General features: G+C 37.9%; 1 protein-coding gene across 7 annotated transcripts in view; it reads right to left on the bottom strand.

Annotated features, from left to right (window-relative positions):
• Positions 1–6,169: 6,169 nt before the first annotated feature.
• The window catches only part of ZFYVE1 (zinc finger FYVE-type containing 1), a 61,090-nt gene continuing 43,076 nt past the window's right edge, over positions 6,170–24,183 (bottom strand). For 4 of the 7 annotated variants that reach the window (XM_072629206.1, XM_072629207.1, XM_072629212.1 and 1 more), the window contains 8 exons: positions 20,322–20,428; positions 17,429–17,537; positions 16,807–16,904; positions 16,600–16,717; positions 10,909–11,079; positions 10,121–10,301; positions 9,388–9,501; positions 6,170–8,151 (listed from right to left, as the gene is read on the bottom strand). In XM_072629206.1, the coding sequence (XP_072485307.1) occupies positions 7,919–8,151; positions 9,388–9,501; positions 10,121–10,301; positions 10,909–11,079; positions 16,600–16,717; positions 16,807–16,904; positions 17,429–17,537; positions 20,322–20,428 (1,131 nt within the window). In that variant the 3' untranslated portion in view covers positions 6,170–7,918. Of the gene's footprint in view, positions 8,152–9,387; positions 9,502–10,120; positions 10,302–10,908; positions 11,080–16,599; positions 16,718–16,806; positions 16,905–17,428; positions 17,538–20,321; positions 20,429–23,334; positions 23,402–24,183 lie in introns of all 7 variants that reach the window. The other 3 variants (XM_072629210.1, XM_072629211.1, XM_072629208.1) reach the window with 2 other exon arrangements.

Below are 24,183 nucleotides of genomic sequence, written 5' to 3'. Positions count from 1 at the left end.
AGATTAATCCTGTGCTATTCCAATTTTTCCTACTTGGAATTTGAAAGGTCTGTTTCTTTGCTGCCTACAAAAGTTGGTCTTTATGCAGTTCTGAAATTTAATCATATTTCTCGATTTCAGTTTTGGGATTCATTCTGTATATTCCCTTTATCTGAATTTTGCCATCTGCTTCAGATACTTCTGGGCATCTTTTCTGCAGGGTTTTTTGGGAGTATAGCATTCAAGTTCTTTCTCATGCTTTTCTGGAAGAACTAAGATTCTCAGACTATCTCTTTGCACCCTCAAGTTCAGTATTCTTATCTTGGAAAAGTACTTGTGCACCCTTCCAATATTGTACTTTCATTTTCTTTCATTTTTATATCTCTGAACTGCAATTTTTTAAAATAAATTTATTGTATATTTTAGAGTTTCCGAATTCTTTTCTCTCCCCACTTTGAGTGATTCCATATATTAGGAATAATAGATTTACATATTATATGTTAATATGAATTATATTAGAAAAAAAAGGAAGAGAAAAAAGTCAGTAAAACCAGTTGATACATTGAAAAAGTCTGAAAACAGATTGCAATATTTCACCAATGGACCTGCCTGCCACTTCTGTAAAGGAATGAAGTAGGGACATGTCATGTATTTCTTTTTTGGAGACATGTTTGTTCTTTGTAATTCTGCGACATAAATTTTTATTATTTTGTAGAAGTTATTTCCACTTACATTGTTTTAGTGATTACCTTGTTATATTTTGGTTTTTTGGCTCTGTTTATGTCACTCTTTAACAATTCATCTAATTCTTTACAAACATCTCTGTATTCATCATCTGCATTATTTCTTGTAGTACAGACATTTTCCATTACATTCATGTACCACCACAATTTCTTAATGAATTTCAATCAGTGGGCATCTTTGATTCCAATTATTTTGTTCTTCTGCTCTAGGGTGCACTTTTGTACTAAATTCTCTAATCTCTGGCTAGACTGTATTTGTTCCTTAAGAGTTCTAATTTCGGTCCTCCTTCTTTGACATTTCTACTTAATCCTTTGATTGCTTTTCTAAAACATTTTGGTAAGGGTTATTCCACTCTAATTCAGGGAGCTTTGCATAATTTACTGTGCTACTTTAGATTCCTCAGGAGACTGTTTCCTTTCTTGCCAAGTACCGGTTTTCTGAGACAGATCCTTTTCCCTCCAATTGTGTTTTCTCAGTCAGCTTTTGTCTATTGTCCTATGGTGTCCTTGCCTTCAGAAAGCTTAGTGCTCTTGTGACCCTCCCCAGCCTTAGCTGCCCATTTTGCTCTCTCAGATCACCTCAGGGTTGGACACTTTCTCCCAGTTAAGCTTAGATGCCCACCATACTGCTGCAAATAAAGTTACCAGTCACATTTGTCTGGATTACTCTACCCTCACTGCAAAAGGATTTCTTTGGTTCCTAAAATTGCCCTCTGTCTGGTCTTGAAGGTGTGGAGATACTATTCAGAACACAGCTAAAGGATGCTGAGCAGCTTTTGCAGTGAGTGGTACCTCTTCACAACCCATTCGTCAGTTCTATTGGTTGCCAGTTTTCCTTCTGTTCTATTTTGTATTAAGTACTTTTAGTCAGTTTGTGTTTCTGGTCTCCCCCCTCCTCCACACAGCTCCTCAAATGCACCCCTTTTCCTCCTCCAGGACATGAAGATGGTCTGGCTCATGGGTCTCAAGTTCTCCTGGTAGTGGGATTTCCTCTTGGAACATTGCCACAAGTTAAATACAAAAGCAAGATGGTTAAAACTGTAGCAACAATGATGATCACACGATGGCTCTAGGCCAACATACAACCTGACTTTCAGAACAGAGAGGAAATGGTTGGTTCAGTAAAAGCTTCCAGAGCCAATTTTTTTTTCCTGACATTCACCTTGTAGCAGATTCTTTGAGTTTTCTTGTCACTGCCAAGTTTTCTGAATTTCAGGGTTTCTGTTATGTGTATGATTAAGGAGACTGGGGAAACTGCTTGTATTTCATTCATCTTCCTGGGATTCTCATACTTTTGCTCTTTCAAGTCTTTTATATATTTTTTCTTTTTTAAAAAAATTTATTTCATTTTTCCCCAGTTACATGTAAAAACAATTTAACATTCATTTTTAAAACTCTGAGTTCCAAATTCTCTCCCTTCTCCATCCCACCCCTATTGAGAAGGCAAGCAATTCAATGTAGGTTATACATGTGTAGTCATGCAAAATATTTCCATAAGTCATGTTGTCTCACAAATCTTTTAAAAGCAGCACCAGGAATATAAATTTGTTAATTAAAGCCAAGTTTTCCACTAAGCATGAAAAACTACCTAAAGGAAAGTTTTTACATACAGATAACATGAAATACAGGGGGGAATAATAAAATATAATGCAGATATTAGACCATTTAAAGGTAATTTTCCAATGTTAAAAGCACCACATAGAAGACTGAGTATCTCATGTTGGTAATGAAGTTTCAACATGAAAATATGGGGGAAAGGGGAGAAACAAGTTTATCACCACCTCAAGTATGGGAAATTAAGACATCTCTTTTAAGATGTAGAGTTAAAGGTGATAGACATTATATTAGCTCAACTGTTTTTAAGCCTAAATAAGCCACAACATTTAGAGAGATCATGTCAAAGTGATTAGACTGTATCTGATCCTAGAAAACAGCAATAAGCTCATGCTGCAGTGAAGTTTTAATGTTCACAGGAGAAACAAGTTGTCCAAAAGTGGAACTGATAACCTCCTCGGATATGAGTAGGCTCCCCACTACTGGTGGAGCAGGTGATAACAGAGAGTGACCAGATTTAAGAAAGGCTGCAGAGAAGATTGTTTTTCAGGTATGAATTGGAACAGACAACTTCTGAAATGTGTTTTTTTAGAGTGGGAGGATAGAAAAGGGAAGATGTCAGTTGCTGTTAGAAAACGTTGCAGTGATGTCACACATACAAATAACATCGAGTGCCATTGACTCTTATCTTACAAGTTCATGATATAAGTGGCTATGCTTTTTCTGTTTTTTTCTGTTAATTTCCACATGCTAATTAAATAAACTACTTGGTTTTAGACTGTCAACAGACTGAGCACCCTCATATGCAATTGTGGCTTAAGCTGAATGAATTTCAATTGTTTAGCCAAAGCCCACATTGTTCTTTCACTGTCGTAAATTAAGAACGCTCTTCCTCCTTTTCCCCAAATTTGAAGATTTGACCGTATTTTAATATGGTTCCTTCAAGATTTGGGATTTCTGTATTAAACTATTATATCAGACTCTTAATAATGATGCAGTAGTCATATAACTGAATTTAACTTATGGCAACTACAGATGAAACTCTGGAGCTACATATCACTGGGTTATTGGTTCCCTTTCTCCCACACTACCCACTTCAACACACACAAACACACATAGGCATTAAAAGGTTCTCAGGGTTAAGACAACTTCCTTAGTTTCCAAAACAAATTCTATCTAAACTGAGTGGGTAGGTAACAGAACCTGTCCTTTAAAGCTAATTATATAAATTTCAAAAGTGTGATTTTATTTTTCTGTAGGTCAATTTCTTCCCCAGTTTTTGGGGAAAAAAAATCCAGAAAATTTAAAATAAAAATAGTAGTTTAAAATAGTCACATACAAATCATTTGGTAAATATAAACAAAACGTTTAGCATTTGATTCCTAGTTTTTGGATTTCTTATTAGAGAGTTGCTTCTATCCTCTACCTCATATATTTATTTTTTTTTAATGAAATGGGGTAACACTGACACTTACCATAATGTCCTAGAGAGAAACTACTAGATCGACAATGATTATTAAATCTCAAAAGCACTCTCTACCAAAAAAAAAAAGTAGCCAAAGCCTTTATTTCCTTTTTATCTTTTCCAAAAGGAAGCTACCATCCTAAGCAAGTCAACTTAAGATGATGGAAGTGTTCAGAATGAGGCTAACATTTTAACAGGCAAGATGGGGAACCCAAATAACTCAAGGTCTATGAAGTCCAATAGCATTTCTCAGTGTGCTTCCTTTATTTAGTCTCACTGCAGTGTTGTGACTTCTCTGTAGCTGCCATATTAGGAGAAGGGTCTTTGCTGCAGGATTTAGCTAAAGCACTATCCAGATTCCCCAGACTTCCATCTCCACCCAGGGGATGTGGTAATGGACTCCTCTGAGTCCCATTGCTTAGGAAACCACGTAGTCAACGACACACAGAAATAACTCAGCAATAGAAGTGTCAGCAATAAGTTCAGTACCTAGAATACCTTGCCCACAACCCAGGAAAAAAATCTTTTAAACCAACAGCTCATCAAAAATCTTTGTCGGCCATTCTCTGTTGAGTCTGGGTAGAAAAAGGAAATGATAATAGAAAAAGAACCACTCACAAAGATTTCACAACAGGATGTACTTTCCTATTCTCTATGGTGCTCTGATTAAAGTAAAGAGAATCAAGTTTCTACATTACCTTATACTCCAAACCAAAGTTTATAGCTTGAGAGATCATTAATCCTCTATCTAAACCAGGGGACTAGTATCATGGACACCCTTAATAGCCTGTTAAAGGCTATGGGGCTCTTCTGAGAAAAATGTTTGTTGATTACACTCAAAATTGAAGGAAATGCTAAATTTTAGAGACTAGTGAAAATAAGTGTTATTTTTCCCCCAGCCAAGTTCACCAAGTCCTAAAAATTTATCCATAGACCACAGATTAAAAATCCCTGCTAGACCAATCACATATCTATACAAATGCATTGTGTTGTTGTTATTTTTTGTTTCAGTTGTGTCAGTCTTCATGAGACCATTTGGAGTTTTCTTGGCGAAGATACTAGAGTGGTTTGCCACTTCTTTCCCCAGCTCATTTTAAAGATGAGGAAACTGAGGCAAACAGGATCAAATGACTTGCCCTGGGTCACACAGCTAATAAATTTCTAAAGCTAGATTTGAAATCAAAAAGCTGGAGTCTGACCCCACACCCAGAACTCTATCCACTGTTACACTTAGCTGACCCACACAAATTCTGTTCCCAAGCTATATCTCCGTTACCTTGGAGAGAAGACATGACAAATGCTTAACATTAGAAGGCTCGGGCACATCAGAAAAAACATTGTGATTTTACTCAGAAATAGTTTTCATCCTATATTTCTATTTTCTTTGCCTTAGCAGAGAAAAGCAGTTATTGGCATAGCACACACCGTGCTGGGCCTGGAGTCAAGACGACTTGAGTTAAAATCCAGCCTCAGAAATAAACTTACAAGTTGTAACACTGGTCAAATCACTTAACCCATTTGCCTCTGTTTCCTCAACTGTAAAATGGCAATAGGAATAGCAACAACCTCACAAGATTGTAGTGAAGACTAAATGAGATAACATTCATAAAGTACTTAGTACAGTACCTGGTACCTAGTGACTTAATAAATGCTTACTGTCCCTCTCCCAATTTTTGGATTTAAAAAAATGTGCTGCATCAGTTGACACAGCTTGTATTTGAAGGCATTCTTAAATTTTGGTCCTTCTAATATGTCTCATTTTTAGCCTACTCTGTGTCTCCTGCCTCATGCCAACCCTCCAGCCTCCCCCTTCCCCAAAAAAGAAGAGAAAGCTAGATTATGTAAAATTAGAACAATGAAGGGGAAAGTAGATGGGGCAAAAAAAGAATATGAAAGCAGTTACAGCTACAAGAAAGAAAATAAGCTGCATTTTGATCAGAGTTGGGGATGAGGAAGAAACACGTATGATTTTGTATGTACCTAATATAACAAATTAAAGGGTCTAATGGAGAACCTGAGAATAAACATAATATGAAAAAAGTAACATTCAAACACGCAAAAGACTATGCACAGAAATGGTAAAGTACTTACCCATAACTCCAAAAACAAATGTTTATATCAGCTATAGCAAACTTAACTACCCTTGACACCCTGTCTTTAAAACTACTTAATGCCCACTCTACCACCCATCCATAGCATCTAACCTGCTGAAGAATAAGAAAATTTGAAAGAATTAGGAAAGAGAGAGGAAATTTACCAAAGTGATCTTCTCACAGAAATGAGGTTTTTACCCTACTTTTTTGTCCTCAACACAGCCAGTAACTATTTCTTCACCAACTAGGATGTAGAAGTGCGTATTTTTTTTTTTTTTGCAGGGAGAGGGTGGGGGGTGGGCAGTGTCAGGGAAGAAAAAAAAGGACAGCTCACATTTCAGAAGGAATATTCCTTTATAACAGTTAATTTAATAATATACAGTTCTAGAAGGAGGGCCTCAGCCACTGTGCTGTAAGGAGACAGTAAGGGAACAGGTCTCTGAGTAGGACCCAATTCTGGCTACCCATGATCACGAACTGTCTCTCAAATAGGATACCCCTCCAACACACACACACACACACACACACACACACACACACACACACACACACACACACACACACACACACACACACACACACACACACACACACACACACACACACACACACACACACACACACACACACACACACACACACACACACACACACACACACACACACACACCATCCATCATTAAGGGGCAAACTTTCCATTTAGTTCAAGTTCAAAATTTTGTTGCTTTTTAATTAACTTTTGGCCATAGAAGATAAAATCCACCACGGAAGATTATTTTAGCAAAAACAGTCTCTTTCTAGTCACCTCATGGTTAGGGATGGAGGTACCTTGATAGATAGAAGTCCATTTGATTTCTCTTGTAAGGACTGAAGAGATGATGGAATTTTGTTTTCTATGTGCTCAGTTATAACATATATACAGGTATGTATGTCTGTGCATATATAGACATATATACACACACAGATATAGATATATATATGTTTTAATAAAACTTTAACAGTCCAATCTGTGCTCTTTGTCCCTGGAAGATTACTCAGGTCATCCCTCCAATAATTAGAGGGCTCATGTGTTTGGGAACCAAGAATAAGACACTTTAAAACAAGCATTAAAATCCTAGGGCAACACTTGGAAGTAAGTCACAGGCTTTAAGGAGAAGTAAGTAGGCGAGGGAAGGTATCCAGGTGCTAAATTTTGGAGAAGGGTCCCCTGCATCTTAGAAAAGCCTAGACAAAAACCCCAACAGTAAGTAAAGATACCTTTTTTGAAAAGGAGCAAAGGAGAACTTAGCTTCTTCCTGTGCTCTCAAATACAGGTGGCCAGATACCCCCACCCTGACTTTCCTAGAGGCTGAAACCTAATTCCAAAACCATAGCCCCTCACCCACCATTCATTCTAGTGACCTGCACTTGAAGGTGGATGGTTCCTGACTGAAACAGGCTTAGCTAAGGAATTGGAATTTAAGTCCTCCTGAACACCAAAGGGTAAAATTCCCCAAACAGCTGTCCACAGCATTATACCGTCAATCCTTAGTGTCCTTAGCAGCTGGAGGAATCTCCCCTTTAAGTGAGGAAGGTGAGATAGGAAGGAAAGAACAAGCAAAAGGCTAACAAGCAACGCCGTGGCTTTGGCCCTAGCCCAGCCTCGCAGGGAAGAACCCTGGCTACCATTTTTCCCTGCGCCGGTAACTGTGTTAAGGATTCAGTAGCCACCTGCGTCCTTAGCACACGACTTCTTTGTGTTTATATATATATATATATATTTATTTATAATTATAGATATACGGATTTATATTTTATTTTTAAACTGGAATAAAATGCAACGCATTCTGGTTCACTCACCTTTAAATGAGCTGCCCAGTCCCCCCACCCCGAGGGATTCAGGCCTTGACTCCTGATCTGATGTATTCACCCCCCACTTGACACTTGGCCTCCCGTATGGAGGTGGTAGAGCCCCAAGGATATCTAGGAAAGAGGGCACACACTACAATAGGCTACCAGGTCAAGGAGGGGAAGACCCCCTAAGAGATTTGTTTCTAACCCTGAGAACCTAAGGAATTGTGAAGGACCTGGAGAGGGAGCTGGTGTTAAAGATCACCAGGCTTTTTATTGCAGTTAAAGCAGACACGGACTGGGTGGTCCCAGCCTCGAGAGGGGACGGCTCGGCGATCATGGGAACACTCATCGCAGAAGCCTTGGCCGCAGGCCCGGCAGTGATGTTTGGAAAGCTTTATGCTGAATTCCTTTCGACAATTGTGGCAGTGCAGGATCTCATGGTCGGGCACCCAATAGGCTGGCCGGGCAGCATCTTTCACAAGACCTACAACAGAGAAAGAATTATGTTTAGAACCAGCACAGGACAAGACACAAGTCAACACATAGGACACAGTCCTCCACAAAAACTACCTTGCCTAAGCAGGTCTCCTTGTTCTACTGTTATAAACCAAGTAACTTCATGACGGACTTTGGCAGAGAGGAAAAACAAAAGGGTCCAAAAATGTTTTCATTTACCACTGATTTTTTTGAACATTTTTCAGTTGTGTCTAACTCTTTGGGGCTCCATTTGGGGCTTTCTTGGCAAAGATACTAGAATGGTATGCCATTTCCTTCTCCAACTCATTTTACCAATGAGGAAACTGAGGCAAACAGGTTAAAGTGATGGTCACACAGATATTAAGAGTCTGAGGCCAAATTTGAACTCAAGAAAATGATCTTCCTGAGTCCAGGTCCAGCACTCTATCCACTATGACACCTAGCTGCCCCTTTTATTCCTGAAGGTAAAGGCAGATCTTGTCTCCCTAGCCAGTAAGTGAAAAGTTCTTGAAAAAGTTTTCCAAGCTCATTAGTTAAAATCAGGAGTAGTCTACCCTGACTCAAGCACAAAGACAACTGCAAAAGATCAAGTTTCTTGGTAATAGTCCTAATTCTCCTCAAGCTTGAAGTTACTCTAGCTTCCAGTCCCAGTCTACCCCATCCAAACTTTGTTGTAGGACATACACTTCAGTAACAACCACCCAGCTTTTCTGCAAAAAATGATGGTCCTAGTTTGCAGCTTTTGCTGATGTGATTATACGCTTCCCAGAGATATGCATGAAACCACTAAACTCAAGGTCACTAACAGAGATCTAAGCAGAAGTCCTGGAAGAGACAAGTATCAACCACTTTCTTCTCATCCAGATAAAAAAATCATGGTAGAACCAACAGTCTTAATTAACCATTATCTATGCCCTTGAAAAGGAGTTGGATATACTAACTACTTCCAGTTAGAGATCTGATAGACTCAAGAATGAAGACTGAAGTGTATTTTCTCCTTCTTAGTTTTTTTTTTTTAAGGGGGAAGGAGGAAGGAGCAAAGATGATACAGAAATTTACTTAGTTTGACTATATTTATTTGCTTTTTTTTGCCTTTTTAATGGACTGAGGAAGGGAAGGTGGGAAGGAGAAAATTTGGAACTGAAAATACAATTGAATTAAAAAAGAAAAAGCAGAGATAATTCAAGACCTCATCACTTTGCTAGGAGTACACCACAGGGCATGAATGATTGCCCATGCCTACCTAGTGGTATGTCGATGGCTGTTACTACTGCTCCCAGGGTATTCTGCACTGCTTCACCCACCTTCCTGGCAATCAGAGTCCCACCTTCTTCGTCCACCTGTGCCTCTGGAACATCTGTGCAAAAAATATTTCTGTATTAATGGAAAAGCCTAACAATAAATCCTCATTCATCTCCAACAGATGAAGACCAGCTCCCTTATGAAAGCAAGAAAATAAGAAAGATATGAAAAAGACAACTTGTAGATTCTTCTCCCAGGACAGTACAATTCAATTCCATAAGGTTTGAAGCATACCAACAGCTGAGGACAAGAGACTGGGTAAAAGCTGTCTTGTTATTTTTATTTCATAATGTAAGAATATTTACTGACCTACCTTCAAAATAAAAAGCAAATGTCTTCCTTTAAGGGCACTAAAGAAATATCTTGAAAAACACAACACAGACCAAAGTCCTCTCTCACAAATAATACTGCCTTTTGGGATTTCCTACTGCTGATTTTATCTTCAAAGGATTAGAAAAGCAGAGTATATATTAAGTATATTGAGATGGCACCCAAGGGATTATGAATACAGAGAAGAGGATGAGCCAAAACCAGAGACAACAGTCACCCTCAGAAAAGTGATCTAGTTTGGGAGTGTACCAGGGTAGAGGTAACCAATCCCAAATGCCTACTGAGGTGCCTAAAGGAAGGAGGTACTCTCCCTCTGCTCTTGCGGTTCCCTTATCCCACATTACCTAAATGGACGTTTCTTGCATCAAAGCAGGTATCACACACCCGAACAGGCGCAGGCCCCCAGCCCCGCTCAGGTACTGGCCGTGTCTTGGATGAACAGCTGTCACAGAAGCCCTCCCCACAGGCTCTGCAATGATGTTTGGTATCATTATCTTTAAATGATGTTGCACACTTGTTGCAGTTCTAACAACCCAGAAACAAAAAACAGACAGATCCTTTATGTCAGTTCAGGTAAAAGGTGCTGTGAAACATAGAATAAATGCCATGCAGTGAACCTGGGGTTGAATTACCTGGGAATATTAACTGGAAACCTCCTTCCCAAAAGTTGTATAACCATAGTATTCTCAATAGAGAATGTGGTAGTAATATGCCCAAGGCAACAATATAAATGTTTTTCTTAACCAGAATTAGGGCAATTTTCCAAAAAAGTTTCTTGGAGGCTAAGATATCACAGTTAAACTCATTACTTGAGCTTCTTAAACTATATGAGACTAGAGATTCCAGTCCCTTTTATCACAATTAATTAGCTGACTCCCAAGTGAAGAACCTGAAACCAGTGAGGAGACACAATTGTCTAAAGTAACCAAGTTAAATCACCAATTTAAAACAGGAAAAGAAAATGTGGTAGACTAGTTCACGCTGTTGTACTCTCTCTAGTCACATGTTATGGATTTTGATGGGGGAAAAAACAAATCTCCCTGGCTTCACCCACTAATCTGGCAGGTAAATGGTACAAGCTTAACACACATAATGACAGGGTTGGTGAGATTCTGCAGATGCTACTATATACCAGGATCTGGGAATTGGGTCTCCAATAGGCAGGGGCAATCTGGTCCGTCAGCCAAGACGTCACTGCCTTTGTTGGCCCAAGGCTCAGCTCAGACACTGATTGTGCCATGAAGTTCATCCCATCTAGTAGGCGCTGGGCAGCATTGTTGTTGTCCTTCAAAAATCCATCTGTCTGAAACAAACAAATGGGCATGCATCATGCCTCCAAATGAAAGAAAGGAGGAAATACTTCTGATAAAGCTGAATATTCACCATTAATTAAACTTCACAAATCAATCATCAAGTATTTTTTAAGTGTCTAATGTTACGATGTGCTTAAGCACTGGGGATTCTAGCACAAAGAATGTAGTAATCTCTACTCATAAGGAGTTTACATCCTAATGAAAACAAAAACCATTACATTCACTTCTATACAAGCATCAAAATCACTAAATTTATTAGACATACCCCCAAGCTAAGGGAAAATCATCATAACACCCTGTGTGTGTGTGTGTCTTCGCAAACATGAAAGCACTATATAAATATTAATTATTATATTTAATCTAAAACAAGGATTAAAATATACATTATTTTAGACTGAGACATTACTAGAGAAGCTCCAATTATGCAGGCACATAAAACACAAAAGGCAAACAGTTCAATCCTTTAAAAAATTTTTATAACAAAAAAATAAAAGCTGACATGCATGCATTATTTTAAGATGTGCAAAACATTACACAAAGAGCCTCATTTTATCCACACAACAAGCCTAGGATGTGTGCATTACAGGTAATATTATCTTCAATTTATGGATGGGAAAACTTAGACTAAGGTTTAGAGGTTAAGTGAGTTGACCAAAGACCAGATAAATAGGTATTCATTCCCGGAATACAGCCTATGTCCTATGATGATGGTGGCTTAAAGAAGAGAACACTATGAACTTCATGGTATTTGTAGTGCTAAGAGTTCAAAGGAAAAAAGTCCAGCTGAATGGAAGTCATACTAAGTCCTCAAAGCAGACTAGCCTGAACCAAAAAGGGGGTCGTTTCTAGAAATGAGGTCATATTTTACTGACCAATTCAGAAAATAAAGATGTTAGAAAAATGAAAATAAATAAAGAAATGCTTTGGATTGTGATGCTAAAGTGGACATGACATAACAACAGATTCAGAAAGAAAGGTCCAGTTTTAAGAAACAGCTTGCAGAGGAGCCAAGAGTCAGAAATTAGGGTTGTGACAACCCATCACATTTCTATGGGTAAAGAAGTGTAGGGCTAACATTTGTTTCTAAATTATTCCATGTGAGAATCAAATTTTCATAAAACAAAAGCAGCAGATTATTTCCTTATAAATGGAAGAGTTTTCTCCTAATATGTGAATTCAAAAGAAGCCTTTAAAGGACAGAAACCAGATAAGGATCTCAAAGGTCACCCATAGTACCACAACATGAACATTTTTAAAACTCAAAAATTTTATACAGTACTTGAACTGTTCAAAATATGAACATTTCTTTAAACAATAAAAAAAATACAGGACAAGAAGTTTTGCAAGACATTACAAATCTCTTATAGATAATTTGGTTTGATTGGGTTTTTTTTACTAAATAATAAGTTAAAAATGGCAATTCAACACTAACTTGCTCAATTATGTCCCCCTCTGAACTTCCTTTCACTCTCTTCAGTATATTTTTTTAAATGTTTCATTAATACTTTTTTTCCTCTTTCCATATATTACATTCGTATGCCATCATCTGTTCAGCCATTCTCCAAATGATGGTTGCCCACTTTATTTCAAGTTCTTGACTTAAAAAAAAAGCATTTAGAAATAGCTTTGAACACATAGGTCTTTTCCCTCTTAAAAAAACATTTTCATTGGCGTATGACAGTACTAGCCATATCCTGGAGTTAAAGGGTATGCACAATTTAGTGATTTTGGGGGAAGTACAGTTCCAAATTACTTTCCAGAATGGCTGGATCCTTTCATTGGTACATCAGTATAACTGTCTTCCCCCTGACACTAACTAACCTGTCTAACTCTCCACCCTGCACCAACATCCCTCCAAAAATGCCCTATCTTGCAATATATAAGCAAAAGTAAAGCAAAATAAAATCTATCCACTAGCTCCATCTGAAAACATCACTTTTCTGTCAAAGACAGAAAGCATTACTATTCTTCTGGAGTCCTGACTGATCAGCACACTGACGTTGGTTCACAAGGATTTCAAACTTCTTTTCCTTTAGAGCGCTTTAGTCACAATAGAAATTGTTTTGGTTCTTCTCACTTCACTATTCATTAGTTCATATAGTTCAATTTCTCTGAATCCATCATTTCTTATAGTGCAATAAAATTCTATTACAATCACACAGAATGATTATACAATAACTTGTTCAGTCATTCCCTAATTGATAAGGCACCCATTTTCTTGCTCTTTGATACAAAAAAAAAAGCTGCTATAAAAAATAAAATCTCTAGGATATATACCAAAAACAGTAGCGTTATCATTGGGTCAAAAAGCACACATAGTTCAGTGACTTTCTGAGTATTGCTACAAATTACTTTGCAGAATGATTATATCCATTCACAGCTTTATCAACAATGTATTAGTGTGCCTGTTCTCTCAGCCTCTTCTTATCATCTTTTTTTTATATCCTTGAAAATCTGATGGATATCAGGCAAAACCTCAGAGTTTCTTTAATTTCCATTTCTCTCACTAAAGCATTTTTCATGTAGTTGTTGATAGTGTGTATTTCTTCTTCTGCAAACTGCCCTCTCATTTATCTGGCGAATGGCTCTTATACTTATGTGTTCATATCAATTCCATAAGTAACCTGGATATCAGACTTTTAACAGAAACCTTTCCTGTAAAGATTTTCCTTAGTTAACTGTTTCCCATTTAACTACAGTGATTCTATTAGTGCAAAAACTGTCAATTTTATGTAATTAAAATTGTTTGTTTTATCTCCTGTGATACTCTCTATCCCTTCCTTATCAAGAAATCTTCCCCCTCCCCCACTCCCAACTGCTTTCTACTTTTCTCAGGAGATTTTACCCGATATTGACTCTTTACCCAGCTGTTCCACTGATCAAGTTTTTTATTTTTTAACTAGTATCAAACAGTTTTGTAATTTTATTCATATAATTACTATGTATGTCTTGGTAGATGCAAATATTTTATATCTTCCATTATTCTGAAAGGAATTTCTTTTTCTATCTTTCTACTTTGTTTCATTGGTAATATACAGAAAGGCTGATAATATAGCCAGGGGAACAAGAGGGGAGCAGAAGAGCTATTTTATATCCTGCTACACTTACCAAAGTTACTGTTTTAATTAACTTTTTGGTTGAATCTTTCTAAATTTATCAATATTAACTGACTCTTTGCTAATATTTTATTCAATATTATTACTTGCATCAATGTTTATTAGAGATATTATGTTTTTATTTGTTTTCTCTGGGTTATTTCTCTCTGGATTAGGTATAAAGATCATATTTGTCACATAAAAGAAATCTGTTAAGAGTAGACTGTGTCTACTAGTATACTTACTAGTTGTATGACCCTTAACCCCCACTACCTCCAAAAAAAATTAGAAGATTTTTAAAAACTATCTTTCCATGTAACTGGAAAAAAATAAAATACTTAAAAAAAGTATTCACCTGATTCTGCTCACTACACTTTTCATCAGTTCATATATGTCTTTTCATATTTTGGCTGGATGTACAATAAAGCTCATTTCTTATGACACAATAAAATTCCACTACATTTATACACCACAAATTGTTCAGCCTTTCTCCAAAGGACGGACCTTTCTTTTGTTTCCAATTTTTTGCCACAACAAAAAATTGCTGCTGTAATTATTCTTATACATATATAACCCTTCTATTCCTGATCTCCTTGAAAATACAATCTAATAGTATCACTGGGTCTGAGGATACATATAGATTTCAGTATTGCTCCAAATTGTTTTCAAGAATGGTCATACCAATTCATATTTCCAGGAGTATGCTAAGCACCTAATTTCTACCACCATTTCAACAATTGCTATTTATTTCTTTTGTCATCTTTGCCAATCTGATGGATATAAGTTCAAACTTTAAGAGTTATTTGGTTCTGTATTCCCCTTATTAGTGAACTGAAACATTTTTTCACATGGCTGTTCACAGTTTGCTTTCTTCATTTGAAAATGGTTTATTCATATCCTTTAACCAACTTGCAACTGGGAAATGGTTTATTCTTACGTATTTGTATCAGTTGTGGTGAAGATTTGCTGAATTGTTTTCCTTCTGATTTTAAATATATGCATTTTGCTTACAACGAAGCCTTTCAATTTTATACAATCAAAATTGTTCATTTTATCTTTTTAGATAATCTCTATTCCTTGGTTAGTTAAAAATTCTCTTCCTCATACTTGGGGAAAGGTACCTCTCCTCCTTTGGTCCTCCAAAATTTTCATGAAATACACTGTGGTATTTCATTTTTCCATGTGGAGTTTTGCAAATTTTGGTACAATATGTTGCTCTAAAACTAATTACTGCCAGATTGCTTAGAATTTTTTTCAGGAATTTTGATCAAAAAGGGAGCCCTTACCTCAGTAGCTAGGGTCCTGGGATTTATCAAACACTATAACAGTCTTAATACTTACTACTTTATCATATAATCTGAGATCTAACATGCCTCATTCTACTTAATTAGAACCTTTTATTACTCTCCTCTTGAGGTTCCTGGCCTTTGTTCCTCTAGATAAATGTTATGATTATTTTGCCACATCTACAAAATAACTCCTTCGTAGTTTTAATGGCATGGCAGTAAATCTGTAAATTAATTCATGCAGTATCACTATTTTTATTATGGAGGCACAGCCCAATCATGAGCAAATATCTTTCTTCATGTCTACATAGAGTACTTTGTACTTGTACTTATATTCACAGTGACTAGTTAGATGGATATCCAGGCACCGTATACATTTTGTAGTTATTTGAAATGATATTTATTTTTCTATTTCTGTTAGTAATATATAAAAAGGCTAATGATTTTAATGGGTTTATTTTATATTCTGCTACTTTACTGGTTAATATTTCAAACTGATTTCTAGTTGAATCCCTAGGGTTCTCTACGTAAACTATCATATCATTTGTAAAATGCAGTAATTATTCCCTCTTTGTGTGTATGTGTTCCCTAAATTTATTTTTCTGTTCTGTCAGGACTTAGGTGTTAGGTCCTGATTATCAAAACTCACTTCAGCTTGTGCCCACCTTCCCCTGCCCCCCTCCAGAAATGTCCTTATTCAAAATGCCTGCTAGCTTTGGCCCTGTCTACCAAAGCTTGCAGGATTTCTTGCCATTGCTCTTTTCCCAGACCTGCAAGGCTCCATGTCCATTTACCAGGATTCCTGCTGGCTTCCCCAGTGCCACCCACCTCCCAGCAGTCTCTGCTAAGCTCTGGCCATGCCTTTTGCAGTCCTTGCACCCTCGATAGATGGGGGAACTTCTGTTCCTCTTCAGTTTTCTTTATCATTGCTATATCTGGACCCCTTTTCAGCTATATGCTGAAGAACAAGGAAGAACAGGGTCCCTCTACAACCTTTTACAACACAGTCTTTACCAGAAGTCTTCATTACCAATATATTAATGATTATTCATGACACTAAATATGATCCTCTGTCACATCTACATAATATGAGAGAGCAGGGGAAAAATAAGAAAAAAAGAATACTTACTCCAGGCCAGACATGTTCAATTTCTGTCCGTACTACTGTGTCCACAGGATCTTGATTCCCAAACCAGTACTGCCGACTACGATATACCACACCGCAGTTAGGACACTCAATCACATACCTGGAATGGAGGTAAATAGTTATCCAAGCAGGCATAAGAAAGAGATGCATATATACCAAAGTATCTGAAACTCCTCTACCTCTACTCACCCAGACCATGCATACTTTGCAAGACCCATCCAAGGGGAGTCAGTAGAAGCAGATGTTTTAGGCACCACACTGACTTCCTTTCCTCTTTCATAGCAGGCCTGGAACATATAGCAGCACTTCATCAGCCTCCTGCATATATAGAAGACCCCACCCCCACATGAACACTACTGAAGTTTGGAATCAACTAAAATTTGGGATCACGTATAGGTCAAAAAAAGGAGGATCATTTTTCTAAAGAAGCCAATTCCCTGGAAGTTAATCAATAGAACATGAACATACACATGAATATATAAAGTCTAAAAATGACTAGGTGGTACTTTGTGGCTAAAAAAAAGAAACTGTGAATAAGACCAATCTCTAAACTATATAGCTAGTAGACATAAAGTGAAACAAAATCTGGAATTGTCTGAAAGAACATCTCATCTGAAAATGAACACTTAGATACTTGATAAAAGGTACCAGTAAACATTACAACATACTTGGAATTCACACTTTGACTCCAAAAGCATTGAGATAGGACAACAGTTGGTTCACGGACTGTTTCAAGCTTCAGGTCTCTCTCAGAGGAGAGGAAAAAAAAGAAGCATGCCTGTAGGAAAAATAAAATCCCCCAGCTACTTACTTTGCAGGTATAAACCCGGTTATCATACTGGTGGGAGTATCTACAACGGCTCTTTGCTTCATGAGGCACTCCTTCTTTTCCATGATTCATGCTGTTTTTACATCCAGACCTATGATCCAAAAAGTAACAGTGATGAAACAAGCAAGGGAGCTAATGCTGTTAGCCTGGAAGATATTTTAGGCCCCAAACAGCCTTAGGATATTACTGTGATACATTTACCAGCACTAAGATGACTAAAAATTGAAAGGTCTCTAGATGAATGAATGAAATGATGCCAGATAACTTATAGCCCTCCATTCCAACATCCAACTGTCAAGAGAAAGAAAGGAAAACTATTGTCCTCACAACCCAAGAACAGAAATTAATATCAACAGATATTTAATAAGGGTCTGCTGTGTGCTACGCATTGGGGATACAAATACAAAGAGAAAAATAAAATGGCATTTTTTCTCAAACAGCTTATAGGAGGAGGAAGGGAAGTAGGGGAAGAGGAGAAAATATGTACAAACAAATTTATGCAAGTAAAAAGAAAATATATAGACTGTAAGTACAAAATAATTTGGGAAGAGGTTTTAGCAACTATTGGGAGGTCAACAGGAAAAAACTCATGTACGAGGCAGGACTTGAGCTGGGATTTAAAGGAACCTAGAATTCTAAGTGGCAGAGGTGAGGATAGAGGGCATTCCAGGCATGGGGATGGGAGACATGATGTATAGGAATGACAGAAATGAGCAGGTTAGTTTGGCAGGGCTGTTTAGTGCACGAAAGGGAGTAAAGGTATAAGTTTGGAAAAGTAGGGTAAAACCAGATTGTGGAGGGCTTTAAATGCCAAACAAGTTTGTATTTGAGCCCAAAAGGAATAAAGAGCCACCTGGCTTTATCAGGCAGACAATGACATGGCAGAACTGTACTAGAGGAATATGGATTTGGTAGCTGTGGAGACAGACTGGAGAAAAGATTTAAAAAGCAGGGAGGCCAATTAAGAGGTTATAACAATAGCAAAGAGGGCGGTGATAAGGACTTGAACTAGGGCAGCAGCTTTGTGAGTGTGGAAGAAGAGGAAATATAGGAAAGACATTATGGAGTGAAAAGAAGAAAAAAGCATTTCCAAGAGGAAAAGTCTAAAGCAGAACTTCGAGTTTCCTGTTAGGAAAAAGAACAAAGAGGCACGAAATGCTTAATTAGAGATGAAGCCAGATAGCATAGGATTATATTGAAAGAGCTAGATGAAACCTGAGAAGCCATCAAGTCCAAGGCCCTCATTTTACAGATGAAAAAATTGAGGCACAGAGTGGTTATTGGGAATCTGCCCAGGGTCCCACAGCTAGTAAATATCTGGGTTGGAATTTGAATCTAGGTCTTCTTGACTCTTGAATCCAATATCCAGCAGCCATCTAGTCCAACCAATATCGGAAAAAGAATTTCTCCTACAACATACCTGACAAGGCTCCAATGTCAAGCAACCCACCACCTCCAAAGATAGCAAGCTACACTTCTTGAATAACTCTAAAGGGGTTTTTTCCCCCTCTTATATCCCACGGCTTCTTCTACCCATGGCTTCTTATTCTTCCCTCAGAACCTCATTCAACCAAATAGAACAAGCCTAATCATTTTCCCATATTATAATCCTCTAAATTCTTGAATGGACTTAACGATAATATCTTTCCTAACCTTCTTGAAGCCAAAACGTTGCCAGGTCCTTCAACTAATCCTTACATAGTATTAACTCAAAGCCTATTCTGTTGTCTTCCTCTGGACATTCTCTAAACTTTTCAATGATATCCTTAAAAAATGGGACACCCATAACTAAACAATGAGAGCTGACCGAGGCAGAGTAAAACATGATTAAATGCCTCCTTATTCCTGAAACTATACCTCTATTAATGAAATCTAAGACTGTACTAACTTTTTTCAGCTGTTGTCTCTTATTGAGCTTCTAGTCAACTAAAAACCCCAAATCTTTTTCAAAATAAAAATTATCCATGCTTTCCCCACTGTATATTTGTGACTATATCGCTTTACATTTATCTCCATTAAATTTTAATCTTATTAGATTCAGCCCAATCCTATCAAGATCTTTTTGGATCCTGATTCCATAACACAGCTTTACGCTTGCCAGCTTTGCATAATGTGAAAATCAGCTAGGATGGCATTTGTGCTTTTTCCAAATCACTGATAAAAATGTTAAATAGTATATCCCTCATTTTGCAGATGAGGAAACCAACATCCAGATAAATGAGTGATTTGCCCAGGGTCACATTGGAAGGTAATAGTCTAGGAAAGACCTGGGACTGAATCCCAGACTAGCCACACTTGGCCTGTCTGGCCTTGCTAAGTCTCAGTTTCCTCATTTATAAAGCAGAGGAAACATTATCAGTGAGGATCAAATGAGATAATTCATGTTTTTAAGAACCTTAAAACATTATATAAACATCAACATTTCCTGTGGAATATAAGTTTCTTGAGAGGAAGGACTGTTTTGTTTTTTTTTCCCTTAGTTCCTTGAAGAAAGTACATGCTTGATAAATGTTTGTCCAGTTAATAAGTAGCAAAATTAGGATTCAGTCCTAGATACTCCTACTGTTAAGCCTGCTGCCCTGTACCCTATATTGAACTGTCTCCCTTAGTCAATATTCATTAGATAATTCAACAATATCAATATTAAGATAGTCAACCCAAACTCTATCCCACATTGCCCAGGTGCCATTATGGTTTGGAACTTTCAAAGGTTAATCCTAAAGAAGACTTTGAGCTTCCTAAGACATCATGGTCCCCAGGCATTTCTACCTTATGACTTTAAAAAAATTGGGCTCCTATTAATTTGTCCTACAAAGTATGCCAAGCCTACTCATTCTTGTGAAGGTGGATAGGGTGAATTGTTGTCTTCACTTACCCACAGCTGAGGCAAATGGAGGAGCAGGTGAAGTACTCGTCTGGAAAAAAAGAACTGTGAGCCATCTGGTCATCAGGGATCTCACCGCTGAAGCGGTCACTCAATGCCTGCCAAAATTGAGGGGAGAAGGCAAGAAACTGAGTAACTCAGGAGAAAGCCACTTCTGCCCTGTTCTGTCTTCAAAGGAGCAGCCTTCGTAGAAACGCTAAATTACTGGCCTGCTCTAAGAAGTTCCTCACCTGGGGAGTGGAGAGCAATCAAATGCAAGCACTGCTATCATGGACCAGCAAGCACTGATCAATACTTCAAAAAATCTCAGAAAGAAACTAACCCATCTCTTCCAAAAAGCCATGAAGCTGATGGTTTCACTAAATTCCATTTAAAGTTAACATCTGTCAAACACTGGGTCTTTAATATCAGACAATTACAAATATAATTGACCACTTTTATCATGGTCAAGTTGGCAATGAGAAAATAAGGCATAGGAAGTGGACAGTTTTCACCATGATCCAGTAGCAGCACTTACAAAATTTAGGATTTCCTGGATTCCTTACTCTTTCCTTTCCCTCCCCTCACAATTCACAAGAATGGTTTATTAAGGACTGAGAGGGTCTCAAGATGAGGAGGAAAACTATTCCAAAAAATAAGGAAGAATGAACGTAACATTTGGCAACCATTTATCAGTACTGCTAAGCCAAAAGACAGGAAGCAGCTGAGCCTTCTTGGAGTAGAAATAAATTCCAGGTCGAAGGATTAAAATGTTTGCAGAGACAAACAGAATAATTGATGATGAAAGGCATCTTCCATTTCTAACCCTCCATTCGTTACATTCTACTAGGTCATCCTTTCAAGTTCAATATGTTCTCCCCTCTAAGTTCTAGTCAGACATAGCTGAGTCTGTGAAAAAAGTAATGCAATTTTAACCAGCTATTTCCAAAGTTATGCAAATTAAAGAGAAATGGATTCTGTTGTCTTTAAAAGGCATCCAATTTCACTTTAAATTCCAGGTTTTCAACAATTAGTTTAATCATTTAGATATTTTCAAAAGGAAGGGATTTTTTTTTTAAAGAAGGAATAACTTTTTTAATCAAAAAAATGTTAACATGCATTTTGGGCATAGGCAAAGAGATTCCAATGTCACTGCAGAAGCTTCAGACTCTGGGGAGAACTTTATACAATGGGGTATATTTAAGTAAACACTTTTAAAAGCCCAGATAAGTAGAAAATGATCCAATTTAATGATAAAACAGAAGAATTCCCCTTTTGGGATGATCTCTGAAAAGGAAATCAAACCCTTTAACAAAGCTTGAAAATAGTAAGATATAAAAAAGAAAAAAATGCCAGTGAAACAAGATAATTATGATTTCTTTTGCTTGCAATACAGAACTCTCTTCTCTTCCCCGGACCCATTGTAATCCTATTCACACCTTAGCACTCAAAATTCAAATCCCACATCCTCCCTACCATGCAGCGTTCCCGAGCCCCTCCAACCCAAAACACCCCCTCTTTCTGAGTCCTATAACTTACTCCAGGTATCACATAGCTTGGTCTTTATATTTTCTTGTCTTCCCAACTACATAATAAGCTCTGTACAGCATGGATCTGTTTTATTTATTTTCTATCCCCCACAGAGCCTAGGACAGTGAAATGCACACCTCAGACATTTAAGATACTTGTTGAAAAGATCACGTGCCACTGGAAACTTGTCTTCACTCCCCAGCAAACATTCCTCCCTCATACGAGGGAGTTACCGTATTCAACAGGTTTCTCTTACACTTCCTTGTACAATCTGGCCTCAGATGGTTATCCCACACTTTCATGAACAAAGGCCCAGACTCCCGCACAGAGTTTGGCTATAATGGCCAAGCAAAAGGTTTGTGGTTGTTTTGGAGGGTTCTTTTGCTATATGTTGAACTGACTATAGATAAAACAATGAGGTAGACAAAGTTTGTATCTGGTACCCTCTTCCCTTCCCTTTTAAACAACACCCCTCTCCTTGAAACTCTCTGGGTTTGCTTCCTTGATCTGTAAAATGAAGGGGTTGGGACTATATGATTTCCACAGTCCCTTCCTGCTCTGAAATCTATGCTCCAACCCCACTCTCCCAGGGCATTGTGATCCTATCTCAACCATCCCCTGGCCCCTCAAGACCTCTTGTCCCTTTTCTCTTCCTCTTTTCCTTCGCTCCCCCCTTTCCCTGTCTCCCTTTCCTTCTCCTTTTTCCTTCTCCCTCTCTTCATGGTACATAAGTTGAATTAGGTACAGTGATGCTACTCCATAGTGTATCAACTATTTAGCACTCTGCATGACTTAAGTTGCCTGCCTGCATAGAACGTTTGTGGGAATGGGACTGGAAGGGGTCAGGATGGGTACGATAGGAGAGGGGAGAGTAGGAGGAAAAGAGAGGAGAATGAAGAGGGGGGAAGAGGAAGGGGAGAGGGAGGGAAAGAAAGGGGAGGGAAGGAGGAGGGGAGAGAGGGATGGAAAGAGGAAGAGAGGGAAAGAGGAGAGAGAGAGAAGAAAGAGGGAGGAGGGGAAAAGGAATGAGGGGGGGAGGGGAAAGGGAAGAGGGGAAGGAACAGAAGTGGGGGAGGGAAGGAAGAGAAATAGTTTATTTAGTGCCTGTGATCCATTCCACTTCATGAGTGTAAGCCCAAGGCTTACAAGGGGAAGTATGAATCTGCTATTCTCTCAATTATTCTCACTTCCTGCATGCATCTCACAGTGTGAGCATCTCAGTAGGTTAAGATTCTAGAATCTCCTTTACATCACCTTCATACCCAAGCTATTCATTCTGCTTAGGCGGGTAGAACCTCCTGGTCATCTAGAAGGCCCATGCTATGTTTTCTTTGACTTTCTTGTGTTTTCTATGGCCTCAACCACTAAGGAAAAAGAGTTAGGTTATATAGTGATGTACAAACCCTTTAATATGATTATATTTACACTTCTATGTGAAGAGCTTTCAAGAGTATTTTTCCCTATTCATCAATTTCCCTATCAGCTGAATCTTTACCTGTTTTAGTTTTCTTCTATTTGAGTAGAAGTCCTGGTTCCCGCCTGCCTCCTGATCAATACCTTAGCTGGGTGTAGCGGAAAAATAAAATTTACATTCAATTGTTTCCATGGCAACCATCTCAGATCCCTCTGATCGTTGATACAGACTGTCTTCTTTTAAAAAGGCCTTAAGCCCTCTTTCCAACTACAAACTTTTAAAAGATACCCTAGTGTACTCCACCTTATAATTTAAGGTAATTTTAACTACAGACATTTTCCTTTTCCCACTAACTTTAGATTCTGACTCCCAAGAGAAACTCAACTGTAATCTCTTAAAATGTTATGGTTCACAGGAGTTTTCCTTCATTCTTTCAACACACATCAATTACTTGAACTAGCAGGACACAAGCACAAATAAAATGGAGTACCCCCTATGAGCTAATAGTTGTAAGAAGGCACAAATTTATACTAAAACAAAATTTAATATCCATACATAAGCAAAGTATAAACAATGTATTTCAAGACCAGAAAGGAAAGAGTACTCCCTAGGTAAGAAGGGGAATTAGAAAAATCAAGACATCCAGGACTTAAGCTGTATCCAAGGGCTGATAGGATTTGCATTTCAAGAGGGAGCTCTTAAACAGAGATACCCCAAAGAAAGAACAAATGTGGAATTTCAGTTTTTAAGATATTTTAGGGCATTGGAGTCCAGAGTTCCTATTGAATGTACCTCTCAAACAACACCTGGAAAGGTGTTTCCTATTTTGCCTGTAGATGAAGCCAACTGGGAATCTAGAATGTTAGCTTTTGAAGAAGTCTTTATAGATCATCCACTCAACCCCATTTGTTTGTTTTCATTTTGTAGGAT

The sequence above is a fragment of the Notamacropus eugenii genome, chromosome 1 (genome assembly GCF_028372415.1).
Source record: "Notamacropus eugenii isolate mMacEug1 chromosome 1, mMacEug1.pri_v2, whole genome shotgun sequence".
NCBI classification, from domain to species: Eukaryota; Metazoa; Chordata; class Mammalia; order Diprotodontia; family Macropodidae; genus Notamacropus; species Notamacropus eugenii.
This window is presented reverse-complemented; position numbering and strand designations above follow the sequence as displayed.